We start from the raw sequence: 24,646 nt of genomic DNA, 5'->3' as shown, positions 1-24,646 counted from the left end.
GTATTGTAATTATCCAAAAAAATTGGAAGGGGACTAAATATATTTTTCCCAGAATTTGTTTTATCAAAGGAAAATAAATTATTGTAGTTTCAGTTATACACATGTATAAACATTGACCAGATTTAAAAGGCTTACTTTTAGTTCTGACTTAAAAGCACTAATATAGAACCACAATTTGCATGTTTGTGTGTTTTAATGCTTACATTTTTCAATTATGCAGTGTCAGAGTATTTCTTTATTTCATCATTCTGAAACTTTCCTTTGAGAAGTACATATCAAATGAGATTTCTTTAAAAATGGTTTGTGGGATATCTGTGGACATGCAACTTTTTTCAGAATTGTAAATAAGGAAGTTCTAGATTCTGAACAAATCTGATATAAAAATAAGGAAATAAACTGGGGTTCTGGCTAAGTGTGTGTCTTCCTACCATGTAACATTTTTTGAAATTCAGTAACTACATTTCAAGCTAAAAATATTCTCATAAATTTTCTTTTGCATCAGTTATAATGAACTATTCCTGTATTAATCATATTTTGCCAATTAATTGAATAATATTTTCCCTCACGTATCCCAATGATATGCTGAGATTTCACCACATTTTCTGCAAAAAAAAAAAAAGGAAAAAGAAAAGTAATTTACATTATATGGGTCTAGCCTAAACCCTGGATTAATTTTAGACTTTTCTCCATCTGTTGAACTATTTGGACAGATATACTTCAAAGTATATTGATGGGAAATGTGTTAAACCTTATATAATCTGCCTTTGCTGCTGCTGCTGCTAAGTCGCTTCAGTTGTATCTGACTGTGCGACCCCATAGACAGCAGCCCATCAGGCTCCTCTGTCCCTGGGATTCTCCAGGCAAGAATACTGGAGTGGGTTGCCTTTGCTGCTGCTGCTAAGTCGCTTTCAGTCGTATCCGACTCTGTGCGACCCCATAGACGGCAGCCCACCAGGCTCCCCGTCCCTGGGATTCTCCAGGCAAGAACTCTGGAGTGGGTTGCCATTTCCTTCTCCAATGCAGGAAAGTGAAAAGTGAAAGTGAAGTCACTCAGTCGTGTCCGACTCCTAGCAACCCCATGGACTACAGCCTACAAGGCCCTCCGTCCAAGGGATTTTCCAGGCAAGAGTACTGGAGTGAGTTGCCATTGCCTTCAGGCTGCTCTAAAAGCTTTTGGCCATTGGAATTTACATTTCAAGTATATTGTTTTAATACAATCCATCAGGCTATTAAATAAATAAATTCATTATTTACACACACAAAGCTAGACATTCCCTAGACAAACTGGTAAAATGACTGAAGTGAAAATATCCCATTTTTCCTCTTTGGCCAAAACCACAAAAATGGGATTTTTGTTTTTCACTAGCAACTCTGAGTAGACACAATTTAAATCTCAGAAGCTCCAGTTTCCTGGTTGTCCTCCGTTTGAAAGGAAAATCATTTGTTTTACCATTTTGCCCTTAGAGCAGATTCTTTAAATAGAGTGTGACTAAGACAAGGTGTCTGAAATATAGCAAACAGTCAAGAAGCATTTGTTGAATTAATTTCAGCAAAGAGCTGTGAGTGCTCTGCTTAAACTATTATGTTTACACATATTTCAATATTAATACAGCAAAATTTTCTTTTTTTCTTTTAGGTTCTGAACCTCTTTCTGGCCTTACTGTTGAGTTCATTTAGCTCAGACAATCTTGCTGCTACTGATGATGATAATGAAATGAACAATCTCCAGATTGCAGTAGGAAGGATGCAAAAGGGAATTGATTATGTGAAAAATAAGATACGGGAGTGTTTCCAAAAAACCTTTTTCAGAAAGCCAAAAGTTATAGAAATCCATGAAGGCAACAAAATAGACAGCTGTGTGTCTAATAATACTGGAATTGAAATAAGCAAAGAGCTTAATTATCTTAAAGATGGGAATGGAACCACCAGTGGTGTAGGTACTGGAAGCAGTGCTGAAAAATATGTAATTGATGAAAACGATTATATGTCATTCATAAACAATCCCAGCCTCACTGTAACGGTGCCAATTGCTGTTGGAGAGTCTGACTTTGAAAATTTAAATACTGAGGAGTTCAGCAGTGAGTCAGAACTAGAAGAAAGCAAAGAGGTAAGAATGATTTTAAAGTTTTTCTTGCGTTTCCTATACAAACCATGTACCACAGTTACTTATAATTTTTATTGTGTTTATAGGCATTATTAAAAAGTATATTAAAAGCCATATATACAGTAATGTTGGACAATTATCAGATATTCTTCTTTGGGAATTCCTTCCATTGAAATTCCAACTTTTCACAGGAAATCATCATTCTGAATAGTTAGTATATTCATCTTGATATTTTAAAGTCTGATTAAAAAATATGGCCTTCCAAAAAAGAGATTTTATTTAACACATTCTTTTATACACTACATTATGCTCTTTAGAAAAATAAACAAACCATATTTTACTGATCATTGTGAAAGTGTCATATCTTTACTTTCTATAATACGTTAAGTTTTGCTATGATATTTCAATGTGAATGTTTGTGTAGTTTTGTTCACCTCTGAACCTTTTATTGACTACTGATAACAGTGTTATTCATTAATGAAAATTTTATACATAATAGGAAAATAAGAGTAGTAATGATTACATTTTGGCCCAGTCAAGGAAGAGCATATTTATAAGGTCTTCCAGATTAACCTGGAAATACTAAGAACTATTTGGAAAAACTCCGCTTAAGGATTACAGCTGAACTGTAGACTGAAAAGCTATTCTTACTGTCATATTACTACTTATTTAAAAGAAAAGGAAAAAGGAAAGGCAATGTTATTCTTGCAGGATTAGAATTCACAGGAGTCTATGATAGTAGTTCAAGGCTATTAATTCCCCAATTCTGTGTTGTGGAGATCAGGATTAAATTTTTTACTATTACTTATTTATAGAGTTCTGATATGCTAGTAGGAAGTTAAGTCTAGCACAGAGCTATAAAGACAGATTTTAACTTGAAAGTATAAATAGTGACACCATAGGAATCAGACAAATGACATCTGATTCTGTGAGCATATTTGCATAGTTTGGAACCTTCTTTTTTTAATAACAGTGGCAACAGAATTTGTATAAGTAGCTGACAGTGTCACAATTTACATGCCTTTTTTTCAGGCATTTCAGAGCTTCTGAGATATATTATAACAGTAAATTTGGAAATATTTTGAAAAAGGTAAAAATATATACAAAATGAGGCATAATATCCTTTCTCGGAAATTCCACTCAAAGTCTAATGAGTTCAATTCTAATTTATATGTTGCTCCTTCTGGTAAGATAAGAATTCAATTCTAATTTTATTTCCCATCACTTGACAAAGATTTACTTAAGAAAATCATCAATTAGTTAACAAGCATTGATTGAGCACTTCTGTGAACTCAGCAACTTCTGGGCAGTAAGGGTAAAGGAAGAGATAAAGGAGAGATTCATAATATAACCCTTTTCAGGGAATTTTCAGAATCTTCAAGGAAGCTAATACTAACTCAGAAAATCATTAAAGGCCTATTAAAAAGTTTAATCCTAAAGGACTGACTATAAGAGTATAAAGACAATAGGTATTGAGAACAGCAAGAACATAGTAAATTGCTAAATGAAGAGATAAAATTGAAGTAGGCCTCGAAATGTGGGTCAAATACATGAACAGAAAGCCAAAAGCAGAAAACCACTAAACAGAAGCCAGAGTTAGAGTGAGCTTGGCAGTTAGGTGCAGCAGTGAAATAATCAGTATGAATAATGTATCGGCTGAGAAAGTGGAAAAACATGTTTGAGTGAGTAAGGTAGTTTCAAATAATACAGTCTTGAAAATCAGCCAAAGAGTTTGGAATTGGCTATATGATCAATAAGGAGCTATCTGTTCTGAAGCAGGTGAAAAGCAATAGGAAAGGGATGCTTTAGGAAAATTTATTCCATAGTAATGAGTAAAGCAGTTTAGAGTGAGGAATAAGGGTTATCTTGAGGAATAATGAGGTAACAATCATTTGATTATAATAAGGTGATAGAAATATGGGCTATGTTAATAAGTATGGCAGATGAGACTAACTGGCAATTTGACAAACCTAGTAATGAGTCTGAGAAACTGGAAAAATAGTAATGTAACTGTCTGAAATGATCTTTTGGGTTACCAGGTTTATGGGAAAAGAAGGAATTCAACTGGGATATACTGAATTAGAAGTGGGATACAATGGGAACCACAGCCTAGATGAGAAGTCAGGGTTTAAAAATAGATATGATAACACAGATTTCATCATTATCTGATTTCTTAAAAACAAAGGAGTTCGCCACAGAAGTAATTGCAAAGAGAAAACAAGGGAAGATTAGGGACAAGACTAGCTTGGGGTCAAGAAGAGATAGAAAAGCCAAAGAGGTTGAGAAACTTTTGCTACATTAATATTATAGGTTTCATCTCACTGCACTCATGGAAATGATATATGTTAATTTCTTTTTAACAAAAAGTTGGTTTCCAGAATACTTCAAAAACTCTATTTCAAATAGATATTTCAAATGATTGCTTTAGTATACTACTACCTTATTAGTGTATCTTTTTAATAGCTAAAAAATCATAAATTTGGAACAAGGAAATATATCTTTATTTTCAAGCCATTGAAAACATTTTATTATTGGAGTAAGATTTCTTTTTTGGGTGAATTTTTAAAATAATCATCTGTCCTCTTCCTAGCTAGTTTTGGGTAGATAGAATTCAGTTACTGAATTAAATTAAATTGTTTAAAATATACAGATATAATAGAGGGAAAATACTTGCAAGCTAATATAAAATCAAATACTTCTATAAAGTTAGGATAAAACTTCAAATTATTTTGCACAGTAAAATTAAATTCAAGCATAGGTTTTATGCAGATGAATTTTTTAAATAGTAGGGCAATTCTCACGTATGCTCACACAAAGTGTAAAAGTACAGTTGACCACTGAACAACACAAGTGTTAGGGGTGTCAACCCTACACCCAGATGAAAATCCCAGTACAATTTACAGTTGACTCTCCATATACAAGGGCTTCCCTGATAGCTCACTTGGTAAAGAATCCAGCTGCAATGCAGGAGACCCCGGTTCGATTCCTGTGTTGAGAAGATCCACTGGAGAAGGGATAGGCTACCCACTCCAGTATTCTTGGGCTTCCCTTGTGGCTCAGCTGGTAATGAATCCACCTGCAATGCAGGAGACCTGGGTTTGATCCCTGGGTTGGGAAGATTCCCTGGAGAAAGGAAAGGCTACCCACGCCAGTACTCTGGCCTGGACAATTCCATGAGCTGTAGGGGTCTCAAAGAGTAGGACACAACTGAACGACTTTCACTCCATATACATGGTCCACATCAGCAAATTCAGCCAACTGAAGACCCTACGGTACTGTAGCATTTACTACTGAAAAAAATCTGTGTGTAAGTACACCTGAGTAGGTCAAACCTTTATTGTTCCAGGGTCAACTGTACACTGTTTTTAAAAACAAAAGCAAAAATAACCATTATAGGACAGATTTAGATAAATTTCAGCAAATTTCAATTTTGATCTGAAATCTCTGAAAACTGCTGTCATTAAACACAGGTCACAAGTCAGATTTATATTTATGTTGGCTGGGTTGTTCTTTTTTAATAGCTATAGCACATACACACTCATACATACACACATAAATTAAAAATAATGTATCCATAAAATAGCATTTTGGTTTATGCTTATTAGTTTTTTGAACACAAGTAGAAAAAGCATATTGGGCTGGGCTTTGGGGGACACGAAATGTCTTTTTGCTGACAAACTGAAAAATCATACAAGTTAAACCTAACAGAACAATATATTTCAAAAGAAAGGAAAAAGAAAAGAAAAAAATTTTTGCAACATTATTTGTGCTTTAAGAAGAGGCAGTAAATTAATCATTAATTTAGATAGTATTTAAAAACTCAACTCAATTACTTCCACTCATTTTCATAATAAAGTATATGTAGCTATACCACAGTCGAGGAGAAATGATCTCTAGAAATTTTTCAAAATAAAAATATGAATTGCTATTATATTATGTAATATAAATTTTATACATGTGTATCTTTCTATGGACCGCTAGCATAAAAAGACTTGGTATAGAAACAAACATAAAGCTTTGCATGAAAAAAATTTAAGGAAATTGAAGGCATGGATTTCAAAATAGTGATCTTTTTATTTTTGCAAACTTGGAATTATACCTGTCTTGTGACAAGATTTAATATAGAATTTTGCTTTTATATTTTTACAGTTCACATAAACATAATTTCTTGACATTTTTATGTAACTATGGATTTTTACAATTTAGTTCTTAAAAGGTTTCATTGTCTTCCTAGGTGAAGGATATAGAATAAATGCTCTTAAGAATCATATTTGAAGTTGAATTCCATAGTACAGTCTAGGAATATCATCCTGTGACCTTCACTGCTTACCATTCTTACTTCTCACAGGGGTAAAATCAAGCTGGAGCCATCAAGAATGAAACTCTGGTGTTTTTAAACCAGCCAGAGGCTCGTGTCACCACTTTTACCCAGGTTACCCAAGCAAGTTGTACATGTACAATCACTTTCTAAGTAAATTTTGACTGGCCTGCATGCTACTCAGCTGTGTTCCTTCCCCTGCCATGGCAAGGAAGTGCTAGACGTGCCCAGCTGCTGTCTGCTGAATCGTGTGACACATCACAGCATGGTCAGGCAAGACGGGCAGTCCCAACACCACATTGGATTCTGCTAATGACTTTCCAGTTTAGTCTTTTTAGGTTTTCAAAAGCAATAATTGCATGCTCTATAGGATTTATATCTATTTTTAAATGATAGAAATGTTTAAAGTTCAATTTGAGAGCATGCACTTTTTTTCTGCTTTTGTTTCATTAAAATAAGATCACAACTTTTTGTTGTTGTTGATTCAGCCCTTATAAGTAAATTGTATTACCAAAATGAGCCTCGCAGGTTTTTTTTTTTAATAGTATTGCCATTTTCAGATCATTATATTCAGATCTGTGAATATAATTTTCAACCCATCCAATTCGTGTGCTCCAGATGGAAATGTTTGCTTTCATGTTTTGTGGGAAGCCTCTGTTAAAAAAAAAAAGAATAAGGTGATCATGAATTTTTGGATATGAAGGGCCATAGTCTGTATACATTTGGGCACCACATATCTTGGATTTTCATGTAGTTTGGAAAAATTGTTAAGTCATGTGTCTGCAGAACTCTAAGTGATCATTGTAAAGTAATTAAAAGATGAAAAGCAACATGATACAATCTAGGAAAAATTCACTGCATCATGATCATTAAGTAATTGGTTCAGTGTACCCATTAGGTTTTTTCCCCCTGATCTACATTAATTTCTCCCTAAATGTTCAACCCAAAACTGAGCAGGCAAAAAGGAGACTACTTTTGATTATTATTAATTATTAACTATGGTTTTATGACGAGTAAAGGATATTTCCAAAAATTACTGTAGGTTTGTGGATGAAATAAATCTTTAGGTAATTCTCTTGACTCAATTTTTCCTGTTACTGGAATATCAGCCATAGTGAGTGTTCTTGAGCAAAAGTAAAAAGTTCATGAGGATTAGTTCACGAAAAGTTTTCCAGGCTTTTGGTGGGGGAAAAAAAATCTAACTAGATCTTGTGGTTTGTCTCCAGGTTTAATTAATACATACTCTCTTCTTCTTTAGGAACAACTGAGAATTAATTGTAAAATTCAACAAATTCAGACATTAAATTATTAACAAAAAATAGAAAAAAACATAGTCCCTGGCGATGTATGTAATTTTACTTAGCAATGACTTTTTAGTTTTAGGAGTAAAACAATATATTATTAGTCATTGAAGAAAATCTGATTATTTTTTCTTCACAAGCAGGGCAGAATTAAATGGTATTGGAAAATTACCTTTTACACAATGTTTGTAAAGATTCCCTCTTTTTCAAAGCCATTATGGAGACTTTGAAAATGATGCTTGACTGAAGGTCCCAAGAATGGACTTACCCCTCTGGAAAAGGCCCTGTGCTCTGTTTTCAGAATCTGGAGAGCAATGGGAGAAAACCGCTGGCTTCCCATTTCTATTAGGTTCTCCCTGCCTTCCAAATGTTCTTTGTGAAATTGAATGTGAGACATTTCAAACCTATCCTGACCTTCAGGGAACGATTTTGGTGCTTCAGTTTATTTCTGCTAAAATAAAAAGTAGTGCAAGTTTAGATGGAAATTTTTGTATATCTTCCTAAGATAAACCATCTTTTCCTTGGCCTGCTGGATGCCCCTCTGCCTTACCCTTCAACCACCATATAATTAATTTCAATTTGCTATACTGTGTTCTTAGTAAGGCTCTTTCAAAATTAAAGGAGCATCAGGGTTGTTGCACAAAATATGCTGAGGTCAAACCAAATAGAGGTGGTTTATATTTTTCTCCATTCAGTGAATAGTCCATAAAAAAAGAGTTGTTGGTTTCAGTCACATTCTTCATGCCTCGGAATAGCAGCCTCGTGGCCTCACTGTGTGGCTACCTGTTCTTAAAGTGAGATATCCCAAGTCAAGATATGGATATGCATATCCAAAAGATCAGACTAAGGCCCTGAGAGATTGTATAACCAAAAGATTGTCTGTTTCTACTTGCAAGACGAAACCCAGAAGTTTTGAAAGAAATGGCTAGATTTTAAAGGCAATCTGTAATGGCTGAATCTTTTATTTTTGCCTTTTGAATCATACAGCAATTTGTGAGAGTCAAACATTTGATAGCTGATTGAAAATAAATGAAATGTGAGCGCATTTCGGTGGAAGTAGGCCAGTTGCTAACATTCTCTTCTATTTCTGAAAGTTAAATTTCACTATTTAATTGGATAAAAATTAAGAGCCATATTGCCATAAAGGGGAATTTCTAAATAAGTTCATGTTATCAGAGGGGAAATGGCCATTTGCGGGGCTGATTCTGTCATTTCTTATGAGTTGTATTTGCAGCTAACCCTGAAAACTTGACATTCAGGTACCATGTCTTTGACAACATGGTTCTTGGATCAGCGTGCAGCTTCCACAGCATTGCGCCAGGCTTCTGCTACAGCCAGGCATGTTTTCTGTGGCTGAATTAGGCCTGGAGAATGTTGCATCTTCAAACCTGCTTTCCAGTGTGCATTTGTAGAGCATAAGCCATCATCCCTCTGTAGACTCAGCAGTTTCTACAAGGGATGGAAGAATCTACCTTAAGTGTCATAAAATATTGGACGGGTAGGGAGAAAATAGTACAAGGAAACAAGTGATGAGCTTGTACTATGTGGCTTTATATGGAAGCTTTCTACTGTTATGTCTATATACCTCATTACATTTTTCTGACTAATTTAGAACGAGTATTAATTTTAGTTATTTAGTATAGTCACCAAGTTCCTTAATGTGGAAAACTTCATTTCAGGTTTATTTGGTTTTTTGTTTTTTATCATTGTAGTATCACAGCTATGGCAATTTAAAAAAAGTAAGTTATACTTTGTATTTATCATTAGTCACTTGCTTTTAAATTAGTTACATGCTTTTAAATAAATTTGGAAGTCATTTTGGTATGGCTATGATAAAATGTATCACAAATTACTCTCTGAGTATGAATGCCAAAGTGTTGAATTTAATTAGAAGTGTTTAGATTGTGAAGATAGTATCATATCCATGTACAGAATTTTAAATGCTTAAGTAGTTTGCTAGGATATAAATTTTAAAATTTAAAAATACAGGAGTAAAATTCTGTATGTTTCCAGTGACTAAAACTTATCAGGCCGTATATCTTAATTGGTAAGTTGCTGCAACTTAATAAGAACACAGTCTAAGTTTTAATTTATAAATGTAGATAAATTCACAACTTTAAAATGTTTATATAGTTGATATAGTATTTTTATAAACTCATAGGATAAAGTGTATGTACTTTTGTATGATAAAAATGGGGCCTAGGGGGATTATACCATGAATAAGCTTGACTCTCCAACTATCAAGATTAGCTTTATGTCAATTTCCAATGAAAAGGATCCTTCCACAAAGCACTTTTTAGTGGCAAGAACACTAGCCTGCCAACTATTTTTTAAGCTTAGGTGCATCAAGTCTCTGAACATTCCTTAAGGAGTTTTCCAGAACATAAGATTGACGAGTTTATACTTAGCAAAACTCCTGGATAACAGTGAAGCAATTCTTCATGTTAAATGGGTTTTGCTCATTTGAGCACAGAATTTGTTGTTATTGTTTAGTCCTTGTCTGTTTCCAAAAGACATGCTAAGCTTCATAATGCCAGGCAGACGGAGGTAAACTAGTTCACACACTGACCCTCTCTGCTTTACAATGTACATAACCTCCATAGACATTTAGAAAATTGAAAGTATTTATATTCAAACATATTAACCACATTCACAAAAGTTCACAATCTAAAGACAATACCAACAACAAAGATACAGCCAGAGGTCAATATTTGGTAAACAGCAGAACTGTCATTCAGATTAATGGCTACCATTACTTGTGCTGTGAAGGATTTGCTTTAAATTAAATAAGTATTTGTCTTTAAATATAAGACTCTTGTATAATATATGACAGAGAATTATAATGCAAAAAATTGAACATTTCACAACTGTATTAACAGTGGTAAAATAAGAAGTGAAGGGTGAGTATATTTTCTAAAGTTTTCAAATGGAAAAGTATATGTGTATTTTTGTGTATATACATATATGCTTATTACTTTCTTCCTTCAGATTTCTTTATTGAATGTCTGCCAATATTTTAGAGAAACATTTTGGAAACATACTTTTACCACTAAAATATCATTAATTAAATAATTTTTATTCATTAAGAAAATGCATTTTCTAATAAAATTAAACCTTCTGTAAAGACCACAACTGAGTTGTGTATCAAAATGAAGAGATCAAATTATCTAAACACTATAATTCTCTCTCTTGGAGAAGGCAATGGCACTCCACTCCAGTACTCTTGCCTGGAAAATCCCATGGACGGAGGAGCCTGCTGGGCTGCAGTCCACGGGGTCGCTAAGAGTTGGACACGACTGAGCGACTTCACTTTCACTTTTCACTTTCATTTTTCACTTTCATGCATTGGAGAAGGAAATGGCAACCCACTCCAGTGTTCTTGCCTGGAGAATCCCAGGGCCGGGGGAGCCTGGTGGGCTGCCGTCTATGGGGTCGCACAGAGTCGGACATGACTGAAGCGACTTAGCAGCAGCAGCAGCATAATTCTCTCTATAACAGTAATAACAAAATGCATTCACTCATTCATTTATTCATTTTTCATAAATTCAGCCTATTTAGTGTCTATTCTATGCTTGGATCTTTTGGTGTATAAATATGTGTATGTGTGTACATTTGAATATATATGTGTATATATGTACATAATTATACAATTTTATGTATATATATAAAATATACATATATATTTATGAGAATATTTAGTCAAAGAAAACAAGTATTATGGACAAAATGTTATATAAAAATTTAACATGGAGAAATCATAATAAAGAAAAGCTTCATGGAGAAGGGATTATGACTGGGCTCAGAATAAATTCTTCAGCTTGGATCGGCCAAGAGGAAGAAGAAACATTAAGCTTTTTATAACTAACCTCAAAATAATTTGGTTTCTTATTGGTTTTATTTATACAGTGGATATTATTGTTGCCACTCAAGAAATGTCATAGTGTCCAACCTATAAACCAGTAAATCTGAAAGGGAAGAGTTATTTAGTATTTTCTCGGATTTACCAGAATCTACTGCAATTTTATTCAGTAGTAGCTTTCCTGGGATTTTCTTACAAAAATAAAGACATTCTGGCTGTAAAAAGTGGAAAAATTTTGAGGGAAGAAAATATGTCTTGAACTTTCACCTCTACAAAAAGTAGAGGATTTTAATGGTAAAACTTTTTTACTATAATGATCCGAAGAACCATCAGCCATAATTGATGGCTTATTCTCTCCTTAGCATACTTTGGACATGGAGATATTTTATTACAGAATTATATCTTGACTTAGGGTAACTTTCATAGTATATTTAACTGGACGTAGTTAACCTCATCCTCCAAGTAATACCACCGAAAGTATCACCTGGATATTACTCTTCAGGGTTCACATTATAAAGTATTAAACTAACATTTGCATGGTGATTTCAAAAAGCTAAGAATTTTGAGTCAGATATCCTCTAATACGACCTGTTTAGGTAGTCATTCTGGTATTTTTCAGTAACATGTTAACTCTTTCAGAGAGCTAGGGCAGAGGGACCCTACCTCTCAGTTACTAAAGTTAATGGGGACTTTGAAACCATTAACATGTCCATGTTCTTTCATTCTAAAAGCTTTACATTGCCTGGTTGTGCTATATGTCACATCTTTGCATCACTTTTCATAACGAATTCCACATCCATATTGTCTTCCCAAGTGTTATTAGAGTTCTTATAAGATATTTATTCTTGCAACACTAAAGTGGCTCTTCTAGCCATGTGACATGTCACAATGATTTATTTAAAGGAAAAATTCACAGCCTGATCACATGTTGAATTCAGAATACGCTCCTAGTGAAAGTCTATATAGATTCTGAGCAGTGTCATTCATGAAGAAATTTCCATTTCATTTAGAATTCTTTGGCAAGTACTGAATTCATTTAAGCAGTTCAAAAAAAAGAGAGAGAGATCCATCATTTTCCAGCTTGTAAAGTAAGAAGAAAATTATGTAAGCCAGAGAAAAATATAGCACAAAGTTGAAATATAATGACTGTGACTAATGTTAATCTGCTGCTCTTCCTTTCTAAAATTACAGAAACATGAACTGTAGTTATAGACAACTGGTAATGTTCTTTGCCCTCTGAAAATTTCCATTGGAAGAGTGGAAATAACAATTTGATTTGAAGCATTTTAATTAATATAATCAGTTGTGAATGTCAATATACCAAACTTATCAAACTATTCTCAATTTGGCCTGAGTGTTAATGTATGAAATTATTTTCACATGGCATCCATAGACAAACAGAGATCATGAAGTTGATCAGTATAATCGCTCCTTTCCAAATCACCCACACTGAATGCTCTCTAACCATTTTCTGTCTGAATCAAGTTGGTAGTTATGTTGTTTTGAATAATAGGACTTTATGTTAAATTATGAGTACAAAATTATCAGGACTGTTAAGAGAGCCAATACTATCACTACCACCACCATTTTTTTTCACACCATGTCCGAGCATTTTCAAACTGATGGAATAAAAGGGAAGAAAAATCACATCTTTTCAATGGGGTTTTGTTTCCAGAAATTAAATGCAACCAGCTCATCTGAAGGAAGTACAGTTGATGTTGCTCCACCTCGAGAAGGTGAACAAGCTGAAATTGAACCTGAGGAGGACCTTAAACCAGAAGCTTGTTTTACTGAAGGTAAACTAGCTCTAAAATGCTTAAATCCAATCTCCCCCTCTTTCCTTACAGACTAAATATACCTCACTTGAACAAAATATTTCAAAGAAATAGTGAAGGCATATTTATCTTTGTTTTGCTCTTTTCTTCCAAAAAGTTCATTTATCTGTATTTCCTGATTATACTATAGTAGTTACTGTGCCTGGACAATAAGATAATTTGACATGTCCTTTTTTTCATCCCAGAATGCGGAGAAGTGAACCCTAGGAGATAAATGGTATTCTGGAACATCTTCTCATTATTGACAAAGCAATCCCTTCAGACTTCACTGGCAATGTTGTGATTTGATTTATAGATGCCGCAATAACTATACCCCATCTCTTACAGCTTCAAATGTGGTTAATTTGTGCTGTGACCAGAGGTGTTGGGGGATATAGATGCATTGCAGAGCCTTGGCAGGGAGACCAAGTTATTTTCACAGCCACCAGTACAGTGTCCAGCACACAAATCAATAAAGATTTGCTGATTCAATGTGATTGGACTGAATCCCATAAGTAGTAACTCAGACAGTTAGAGCCCAAGAGTGGATGGAAGTTAGAAATAATATGAAAGCGAAGAGGGGGAGGACAAAGGAAGAGAGATACTGACTGACAAGATGAGTCATAGGTGTGACTAAGAAAAGCTCTGAAGTTGAAAATAAATAGCTTGGGAAAACTGACAGAGGATGAGACCCAGGAAGACAGAGGGATTTTCCATGTGAAAAGAAGTGAGTAAAAATCCAGGATCACACAAAAAATGAATAAACAATTTGAACATGTAGTTTTTCCCCAAACCTCAGAGATGTCCTTATCTATGATTGGCCTTGAGGCAAAGAGAGATCCTATGCAGTGTTCAAGAATGGAACTGTTTGTACTCAGGTAACTCTCGGTAAAGTAATTCCTTGATTTCTAGGTAGCTGGCTCATATGTAAGTCTGAGAATAATTCCCTATACAGGAGGGAAGCTGAAAATAACTACGAAATGAAGTAGCCAGTTACTATATAAAATGATGATTTGAGACTAGGATGGGGAGGGAGCAGCAAAGTTAATTTCTTCCTACAGAAGATGGAAATATATTTTTCTAATGTATTACAATGTATGCTATCTTTTAGGATGTATTAAAAAGTTTCCATTCTGCCAAGTAAGTATAGAAGAAGGCAAAGGAAAAATCTGGTGGAATCTTCGGAAAACCTGCTACAGCATTGTTGAACACAACTGGTTTGAGACTTTCATTGTCTTCATGATTCTTCTCAGTAGTGGTGCTTTGGTGAGTGTGACACATATTGGCAAGAATCAGGTTCTAGTGAAATAGCTTTACTCAAAAAATACCAGAAGCATACCCTTAGTTTAAGGAGCAAAAAAAGAGGTACATCTACACCTTGCAGAGCTTGGCACCCAGGGTTTAACTGTACAAAATTCAGTATGGAATAAATCACAACCATGAACAGCCAGATGGAATTTCTCATCTGGTGTTTTTCTAATAGATGTTTTCCTTACTGAGACAACCATTTATAGGGATATTCTGTAACTACATTACCTACCATGTCAAATCCCATCCAATTCTCCCTAACAGTCATAATAATATTTATGGACTGATGGTGGATTTTTTTTATGTCTAATTAATTTATTCTTTCAATATGAGCCAGATTATTCAGAGCATCAATGAAAGTAAGGTTAGAATAGGCCAAGTCTATCCCTCATTAACAGAAATTCTGGTTATTTTCTGAGTTTACATTGCTTCTCTAAAAGCATGTCTTAGTAGTAATTGAGATAGAGATTATGGGGTGAGAGGCAGGGAAGAAAGCATACACTAAATCAGTAAAGATATTGACATTTCCTTGCCAATATTTTCCATTAGATTCAGTCTTTAGATTTTGTCTGGTTCCATGTCAATCTAACATTAGCCAATATTTCTCAAATTAGTGCTTTGTGCCAAGTATACTACTTGCAATTTTATCAAGTGTTTGGTGCAGGCAAGCCATTCAAGTAAAATAAAAGCATTCTTGATTCACAGGCTTTTGAAGACATTTACATTGAACAGCGAAAGACTATTAAAACCATGCTAGAATATGCCGATAAGGTCTTCACTTACATATTCATCCTGGAAATGCTTCTCAAATGGGTAGCTTATGGATTTCAGACATATTTCACTAATGCCTGGTGCTGGCTAGATTTCTTGATCGTCGATGTAAGTATCCCATGTGATTTTTATAAAATTATTTTTAAAAAGGCAAGTGTGACATTTCATTTATTTCTATAATTAAAACTTTGACTTTAATTAGAACCTAGTTGCACTAATTCTGCCACAATTATGCAACTACCTTTTAAAAACTACAATAAATACAAAAATGAGGAAAGTGTCATGGGAAAGCAGTAGAAGAGGTCCTAACAATGTGGACAGTGATAAAAGAAAACAGACAGAGTTGTTCTATGCCACGAGCAGACAGCTCTTCTTCTTGTGAAAGTTAAGGGTCTCAAGGTAAGGAATATCTAACAGTCTGTTCATTGACAGGCGTAGCTCATTAAAAGCTCAATTGAAAAAAAAAAAGTTTCTCTAGGAGGTCAAATCAAGACAGCTTTGGGGCCAGGAAACTGTCAGGATTGCACTTTAATCCCTTACTAGAATGCATGTTGCTGAATAATGTTAAAATAACCTATTTACTATATTCATTCAGCCACAAGTCCACAGAGACAATAAAATGTATTTCCATTCTTACATGCTGCTAAGTCGCTTCAGTCATGTCCGAGTCTGTGCGACCCCATAGACGGCAGCCCACCAGGCTCCCCCGTCCCTGGGATTCTCCAGGCAAGAACACTGGAGTGGATTGCCATTGCCTTCTCCATTGTGTGAAAGTGAAAAGTGAAAGTGAAGTTGCTCAGTTGCGTCCGACTCGTAGCGACCCCATGGACTGCAGCCTACCAGGCTCCTCCATCCATGGGATTTTCTAGGCAAGAGTACTGGAGTGGCTTGCCATTGCCTTCTCCACCATTCTTACATAGGTAGTTAGATATCCTAGTAGCTAATGGAATATTTACCAGGCAAAGAGTTAGATGTAGAAGTCCTATTCTGAATCGGATTACCATGAAGTGAGTAGTCATGGGAATTGTATCAATAATGAGACCTGTCTGACTTGCAGCATACTTTTTTACTATAGCAATGGAGAGGCACTGGGGCAAAATTACAGTCAGCTGATCTTTTGTAGTCTGTAATATTCCACTGCACAAGGCTTCTCAGTCTCCCTCCTGACCCCCAAAAAGGTGCTTTAAGCACTATCTCTAGCTGTTTCCCAATGATCATAAAGCACCTTATTTTTAGTTCTAACACTTGTCACTGTGAATCAATGATTGCTGTATCTGTTTATTCATTCTTTTTATCATCTTTGACAAGTGTGGGCCTATCTAAATGCTACTCCTCTTTCTCCCCACATATACACTCACAGTTCTATAACCAAAATGCACGTTCAACCCTTTGAGTTGAGAAGAAATCTGCAGTCAAGTCACTGTTAATAAATCAGAAATGACTTCCAATTTTTCATGTCTGGTCTTTAATGAATAATAGAGAAGAATCTCGGTGTTGTCCTGAAGTTTCCAAACAGAGAAGTTTAATATTTTTGTATTCTGCAGCTAGAACGGACCTTAAAGAGTATCTAGACTTTATTTCGGAGAAGGCAGAGGCAGCCCACTCCAGTACTCTTGCCTGGAAAATCCCACGGACAGAGAGGAGCCTGATGGGCTGTGGTCCATGGGGTCGCTAAGAGTCAGACACGACTGAGCGACTTCACTTTCACTTTTCACTTTCATGCATTGGAGAAGGAAATGGTAACCCATTCCAGTGTTCTTGCCTGGAAAATCCCAGGGACGGCGGTGCCTCGTGGACTGCCATCTATGGGGTCGCTCAGAGTCGGACACGACTGAAGTGACTTAGCAGCAGCAGCAGCAGCAGACTTTATTTACACAGTTTTCTGAACAGTTTATTGTAAATTAAAGCCTCAGTATAAAGAATTCTCCTAAAATAGCACAACTACTTAGTAACAAAATTGAGATTAGTGTTCTAATTTCCTAATTCTCAATTCAGTGCTCCTTTGCCCTGTAGATTTCTCATCTAACTGGTACAAATGTTATATTTATATCTTCATACTGGCTTTGGAACTCAGCATTTATAATCTCTAGCTTTTCTCTGAAATGATGGAACACAAAATATATAAGAATCTTCTCCAGTTCCAAAAAAAAAAAAATTGTCATGTATGATGATCACTTACAAAAGTGACATAATTTCTCCAGAAAATTCTCAAATTTCCTATATTTTAATTTACTGCAACATTTATATTCACTGAAATACTCATTACACTGTACTTTATTTCCATGCATTTCTCTCATATAGAAAGAATAAATATAATGCAAAAATCTATCAAAGTCTTGTATCATATTTGAATCCTTAGAAACCTAATATAGACACTTAATTATCTAGTGAATAATGTCAAAGAATGGTGCCCCCCAAGTTACTTCCCTTTCAGTACATTTAGATTATTAATAGTAGAATGGAACTGGGTGCCTCTGGGCAAGTTATGTTATAGTAAATGAATCTATTTTCTTCTTTTTCTCAAAGAAGGGACTAAAATGCATGAATTAATGTAACCTTAACTAACAACTTAATCTCAGACCAGTGGATCCAGTAAGCTAAAGTAAATGTAGAGTTAAAATAGTTTTTGAAAGTACAAGTAAAACGTGCTTAAAACAGTTTACAGTCCATCAGGTATAATGCTTTAACAGTCACAGAAGGCTCAATAGGAAACAAAGCAAAACTCCCCAAACTGAAGTATATGTGAAGTAACTTCAAACTAGAAGAAACAGGCTTTTAAACTTTGAGAAACTTATCTATGTACAAATGTAATCTCTTCAATTCCCTACCTCCAAGTAAAGATACTATGCATTCAGTAACATTACATTAACATTCATTCATTTATCTAATAAAAATTCCAAACACTGGGCCACAAGCTATTTTAAATAAAGGAGATATGAATAAGACAAATAAAGCTCTATTAGATCTATAGGATTTAACACTCTAGGAGAAAATGAAATAGACAGTAAAGATGTAAACAAATAAAATCCAAAAATAAGATAAAAGCAGTTGATGATCACTGCTATGAAAGAAAACAGGGTAATGAGATAGAGAAGGACTACAGAATGGGAGCCAGAGGAGAGTATTAGCCAGAGTGTCTATGGAAGGTGTCTTTTTGGAAGATAAATAAGAAAGAGTGTCTCAGTCCATTTGATCTGCTGTAATAGAGTATCATGGCTTCCCTGGTGGTGCAGTAGTAAGAATCTCCCTGCAATCCAGGAGACATAGCTTTGATCCCTGGGTTGGGAAGATCCCCTGAAGTAGAAAATGGCAACCCACTCCAGGATTCTTGCTTGGAAAATTCCATGGACAAAGAAGCCTGCCGGGCTACAGTTCATGGGGTCACAAGAGTTGGACATGACTGAGCACACATACACACTCAACAGAATATCATAGATGTAGTGACTTATAAACAGTAGAATTTATTTCTCATTATTCTGGAAGCTGCAAAGTCCCAGAAAAAAGCAGCAGATTCGATGTCTGGTGAGAGCCCACTTTGTGATTCATAGGCAGCAGTCTTCTCAGTGTGTCTTCACACGGAGGAAGGGGCAAACAAGCTCTCTGGGGTGTCTTTTATAAGTACAGGCACTAATCCCACCCAGGAGGGCTCTGCCTTCATGACCTAATCCCCCCAAAGACTCTGAATACCTTCACACTAGGGACTAGGTTTCAACATATGAATTTGAAGGGCACATAGACATTGTCTATAACAATGGGCCAGTCATTTGAATACCTGAGGGAACAGAAAAAAGCAATCTCAAGATCCTGAAGTATGAGCCAAGGACACTCAAGAGACAGAAAGAAAACTGTTGTGCTTGTGTGTGATGAAACACGGGCAATAGTAATAGATGCTGACTTCAGAAAGAAAGCCAAGGGCCATGGTAAGAAGTTCATGTTTTACTGTTATTTAATGTGCACTTGGTCACTCAGTCGTGTCCAACTCTTTGCAACCCCATGGATTGTAGCCCACCTGGCTCCTCTGTTCATGGAATTTTTCAGGCAAGAATACTGTAGCATGTTTCCTTTTCCTACTCCTGGGGATCTTCTCAACCCAGGGATCGAACCTGTGTCTTTTATGTCTCCTGCACTGGCAGGTGGGTTCTTTACCACTGTGCCACCCACGAAGCTCCAATACTACATCATAGCCAAAAGGCCGAGAATGTAATTTAATGTATACTGATTACGGTTACAATGGGAAATTCAAGGGAGGGATGGTGAGCATGGATCTGTTCTACTGTTCTTAAATGATCACATCTGGCTATGGAGAAGGAACAGCAAAAATGTCAAACCAGGGAGACCAATGAGGGAACTGTGTTAATGGTCTAGGAAAGAGAAGATTATGTCTTAGACTAATGTGGTTAAGACTTACTGGTGAACTGGATGTACAGAATGAAGAAAAAGGAGATTCAGAAAAGATTTTTTTCAGTCTTAACAAATGGGTAGAGGATGAAACCATTTACTGGAATCAGGAAGATCAGAAACAGGCTTGACAGGGCAAGCAGATGGTAGATGGAAGAGGGATGTACTAAGTTTGAGATGCCAATTAGACGTTGAAGAGTATATGGTGAGGTTTACACAAGTCTTGGGTTCTGAAGAGAAGTTAACACCTGATTATGAATTGAGAACTCATCAGGAAATAGATGGTTTTTGAAGTCATGAATCAACTGGATTAGCTCACCTAGGCAGAGAATGCAACATGACAAACACAAGAGCCCAGACCAAACTCTAGAGACACTTCAACTTTTAGAAGTTACGCAAAAAACTGCTGCTGCTGCCAAGTCGCTTCAGTCGTGTCCAACTCTGTGCGACCCCATAGACGGCAGCCCACCAGGCTCTGCCGTCCCTGGGATTCTCCAGGCAAGAACACTGGAGTGGGTTGCCATTTCCTTCTCCAACACTTCTCAATCTAGTTTACTGGTTCCTACAAAAAACTAGGAACCAGTAAACTAGATTGAGAAGTGGCAATTAGAAGAAAAAGGAAAACAGAATATACATGGTATCGTAGAAGTCCAGAGGATCAATTTAGTCAAAGGCTGCAAGGAAGGCAAGTGCCATGAGTACTGAGAAATTACATTCGTTTTGGCAGAATGGACATCATTGGTGTCATGGTTAAGAGATACCATGGTAGAGTGATGGGAAGAGAGTTCTAGAAACATTGGGAAAATTGAGGAAAGAATGGAGGCGAGGAGACAGAGACAGCAAGTACGATAATTCTGGTTGGAATCAAGTCAGACAACTTGAACCACGTCTTTCTTTGCCAGAATGCCACACTCGATGGACCACTTTTTCTGATTCTGTATAACTTTTTTCTCCTATCCAAAGACCAAAAGATACTATCTCCATATGAAAACCAAACTATCCTGTATTATAACTATACAAGCAATATGTTAGATGCTATTATTATCCACAGAATGAACTGAACATGTATTAAGTTGATCATAGTTTATGGAGGGGGGGGAAATCACATTTCTTATACTCCTTACAGATTTTTGTATAAATTTCATCCCTAAGAAAATACACTGGGCATCTATTGTGACAACTTCAAATTTGGTTCTAAATTATTGTAAGCTGCTAAGTGTCCAAAACACACTCCAGGTAAAGATTCGACTATCATAAAATATTTATTGCCCGCAAGTGATTTCCACTTTACAGACAGCACAGGTTGCTGATGTGGCTGAAATGGATGCTTGATATCTGCTACTCAGACATCCTGCTTGCTCAAGTGCTCCTTAGAATCCTCATCAGCTGCTCTGATGAAGTGAACAAAAGCAGAACAGGGACATTTTCTGATTCTAATTTTAATTAATTAATTAATTAATTAATCTAATTTCTAATTCTAATTTTCTGATTCATACACTCGGCTAAAACCTCATGAAGCCCAGAACTACAGAAAGAAGGCATTGTGGGTCTCCTGGTTCTCCATTATCGTCACACTGGCCCTGGCGGTGGCTGCCTTTAACAGGAAGAAAAATTTTCAGCTTTGTGAAGCAACAGAGGAAAACAAATACAAATTTGCAAGAAAGTTCCCCATCCTCCAGCCTTTCTCAGCTTCAGCTTTGCAAGAGGATAAAGCCTTACTGCCTGAGGAGGGAGGAGGAGCCAAGATGGCGGAGGAGTAGGACAGGGAGAACACTTTCTCCCCCACAAATTCATCAAAAGAGCATTTAAACGTCGAGTAAATTCCACAAAACAACTTCTGAATGCCGGCAGAGGACATCAGGCACCCAGAAAAGCAATCCAACTCTTCGAAAGGAGGTAGGAAAAAATATAAAAGACAAAAAAAGAGACAAAAGAGGGAGGGACGGAGCTCCGTCCCGGGAAGGGAGTCTTAAAAAGAGAGAAGTTTCCAAGCACCAGGAAACCTTCTCACTGCCGAATCTGTGCCGAGCTTTGGAAGCACAGAGGGCAACGTAACAGGAAGAAAAAATAAATAAACAATTAAAACTCGAAGATTGCGAGTCCTACGGTAACTCCCCCAGTGGAGAAGCAGCGCAGACGCCTGCAGGCGCCATTAACAAGCGGGGGCTGGGCAGGGAGGCGCAGCGCGGGCTGCATCGCTTAGAGTAAGAATCTGGCCTGAATACCCTGAGCACTATCTGAGCGAAATAATTTGGGCTAACAAACCAGACTGTGGGATATCTACTACGCGAAAAGCCAGCCCCAACCTAAGACCGCCAGGCCCGTGCACGGAACAAAGAATTGAACAGAGATAGCCGGCTGCAGACCTTCCCCCTCCGGTGATAGGCAGCCAGAGCCGGAAGGGGGCAATCGCAGCCCCAGAGAGACATTATCTATAAAACTGTAAGCAGGCTTCTTTGCTAACTAAAACTTCTTGGGGGTCTGGACGGTTAACATCTGCCTAAGAAGGTGCGCCGGTTTTGCGCCCAGATAACCGAGTGGCGGGGAGGCGATAAGTCGCAGCATTGGCGCTCGCCAAACACCTCATCACTTGAGCTGCTCGGACCTGGGAAGAGCACAATACTCAGGCCCAACTGAGTCTGCGCCTCTGAGGACTATCCGAGTGCCTGAACCTGAGCGGCTTGGACCTGGGAGGTACATGCAACCCAGGGCCAGCCTTGGATTGTTCCCAGCGGAACAACCTAGAGCCCGAGCAGTGTGGGCAGGGAGGCTACACGCGCAGTGAGCGGGGGCAGACCCAGTGTGGCTGAGGCACTGCGAGCGCACGCCAGTGTTATTTGCTTGCAGCATCCCTCCCTCCCTCCCCACAGCGCGACTGAACAAAGAGAAGAAATACAGTTCCACCCATCAGAACACTGACACAAGCTTCCCTAACCAGGAAACCTTGACAAGCCACCTGTACAAACCCACACACAGTGAGGAATAGCCACAATAAAGAGAACTCCACAAACTGCCAGAATACAGAAAGGACACCCCATACTCAGCAATTTAAACAAGATGAAGAGACAGAGGAATAGCCAGCAGATAAAGGAACAGGATAAATGCCCACCAAACCAAACAAAAGAGGAAGAGATAGGGAATCTACCTGATAAAGAATTCCGAATAATGATAGTGAAATTGATCCAAAATCTAGAAATTAAAATGGAATCACAGATAAATAGCTTGGAGACAAGGATTGAGAAGATGCAAGAAAGGTTTAACAAGGACCTAGAAGAAATAAAAAAGAGTCAATATACAATGAATAATGCAATAAATGAAATTAAAAACACTCTGGAGGCAACAAATAGTAGAATAACAGAGGCAGAAGATAGGATTAGTGAATTAGAAGATAGAATGGTAGAAATAAATGAATCAGAGAGAATAAAAGAAAAACGAATTAAAAGAAATGAGGACAATCTCAGAGACCTCCAGGACAATATTAAACGCTACAACATTCGAATCATAGGGGTTCCAGAAGAAGAAGACAAAAAGAAAGACCATGAGAAAATACTTGAGGAGATAATAGTTGAAAACTTCCCTAAACTGGGGAAGGAAATAATCACCCAAGTCCAAGAAACCCAGAGAATCCCAAACAGGATAAACCCAAGGCGAAACACCCCAAGACACATATTACTCAAATTAACAAAGATCAAACACAAAGAACAAATATTAAAAGCAGCAAGGGAAAAACAACAAATAACACACAAGGGAATTCCCATAAGGATAACAGCTGATCTTTCAATAGAAACTCTTCAAGCCAGGAGGGAATGGCAAGACATACTTAAAATGATGAAAGAAAATAACCTACAGCCCAGATTATTGTACCCAGCAAGGATTTCATTCAAGTATGAAGGAGAAATCAAAAGCTTCTCAGATAAGCAAAAGCTGAGAGAATTCTGCACCACCAAACCAGCTCTACAACAAATACTAAAGGATATTCTCTAGACAGGAAACACAAAAATGGTGTATAAATTCGAACCCCAAACAATAAAGTAAATGGCAACGGGATCATACTTATCAGTAATTACCTTAAACGTAAATGGGTTGAATGCCCCAACCAAAAGACAAAGACTGGCTGAATGGATACAAAAACAAGACCCCTACATATGTTGTCTACAGGAGACCCACCTCAAAACAGGGGACACATACAGACTGAAAGTGAAGGGCTGGAAAAAGATTTTCCATGCAAATAGGGACCAAAAGAAAGCAGGAGTAGCAATACTCATATCAGATAAAATAGACTTTAAAACAAAGGCTGTGAAAAGAGACAAAGAAGGTCACTACATAATGATCAAAGGATCAATCCAAGAAGAAGATATAACAATTATAAATATATATGCACCCAACACGGGAGCACCGCAGTATGTAAGACAAATGCTAACAAGCATGAAAGGAGAAATTAACAATAACACAATAATAGTGGGAGACTTTAATACCCCACTCACACCTATGGATAGATCAACTAAACAGAAAATTAATAAGGAAACACAAACTTTAAACGATACAATAGACCAGTTAGACCTAATTGATATCTATAGGACATTTCATCCCAAAACAATGAATTTCACCTTTTTCTCAAGCGCACATGGAACCTTCTCCAGGATAGATCACATCCTGGGCCATAAAGCTAGCCTTGGTAAATTCAAAAAAATAGAAATCATTCCAAGCATCTTTTCTGACCACAATGCAGTAAGATTAGATCTCAATTACAGGAGAAAAACTATTAAAAAAAAA

At 36.7% G+C, this 24,646-nt stretch overlaps 1 protein-coding gene across 8 annotated transcripts in view; it reads left to right on the top strand.

Annotated features, from left to right (window-relative positions):
* Window positions 1-24,646, top strand: part of LOC147378453 (sodium channel protein type 3 subunit alpha) — a 124,584-nt gene that overhangs the window by 80,075 nt on the left and 19,863 nt on the right. For all 8 annotated transcript variants that reach the window (XM_086370555.1, XM_086370570.1, XM_086370563.1 and 5 more), the window contains 4 exons: window positions 1,637-2,107; window positions 13,258-13,378; window positions 14,508-14,662; window positions 15,410-15,583. In XM_086370555.1, coding sequence (XP_086226681.1) covers window positions 1,637-2,107; window positions 13,258-13,378; window positions 14,508-14,662; window positions 15,410-15,583 — 921 coding nt within the window. The remainder of the gene's footprint in view (window positions 1-1,636; window positions 2,108-13,257; window positions 13,379-14,507; window positions 14,663-15,409; window positions 15,584-24,646) is intronic.

Source organism: Bos grunniens, chromosome 2 (genome assembly GCF_055505025.1).
Source record: "Bos grunniens cultivar Pamir isolate PY7600 chromosome 2, Bosgru_T2T1.0, whole genome shotgun sequence".
Classification (NCBI taxonomy): Eukaryota; Metazoa; Chordata; class Mammalia; order Artiodactyla; family Bovidae; genus Bos; species Bos grunniens.
The sequence above is the reverse complement of the archived record's forward strand: the minus strand, read 5'-3'. Positions and strand labels throughout refer to the sequence as shown.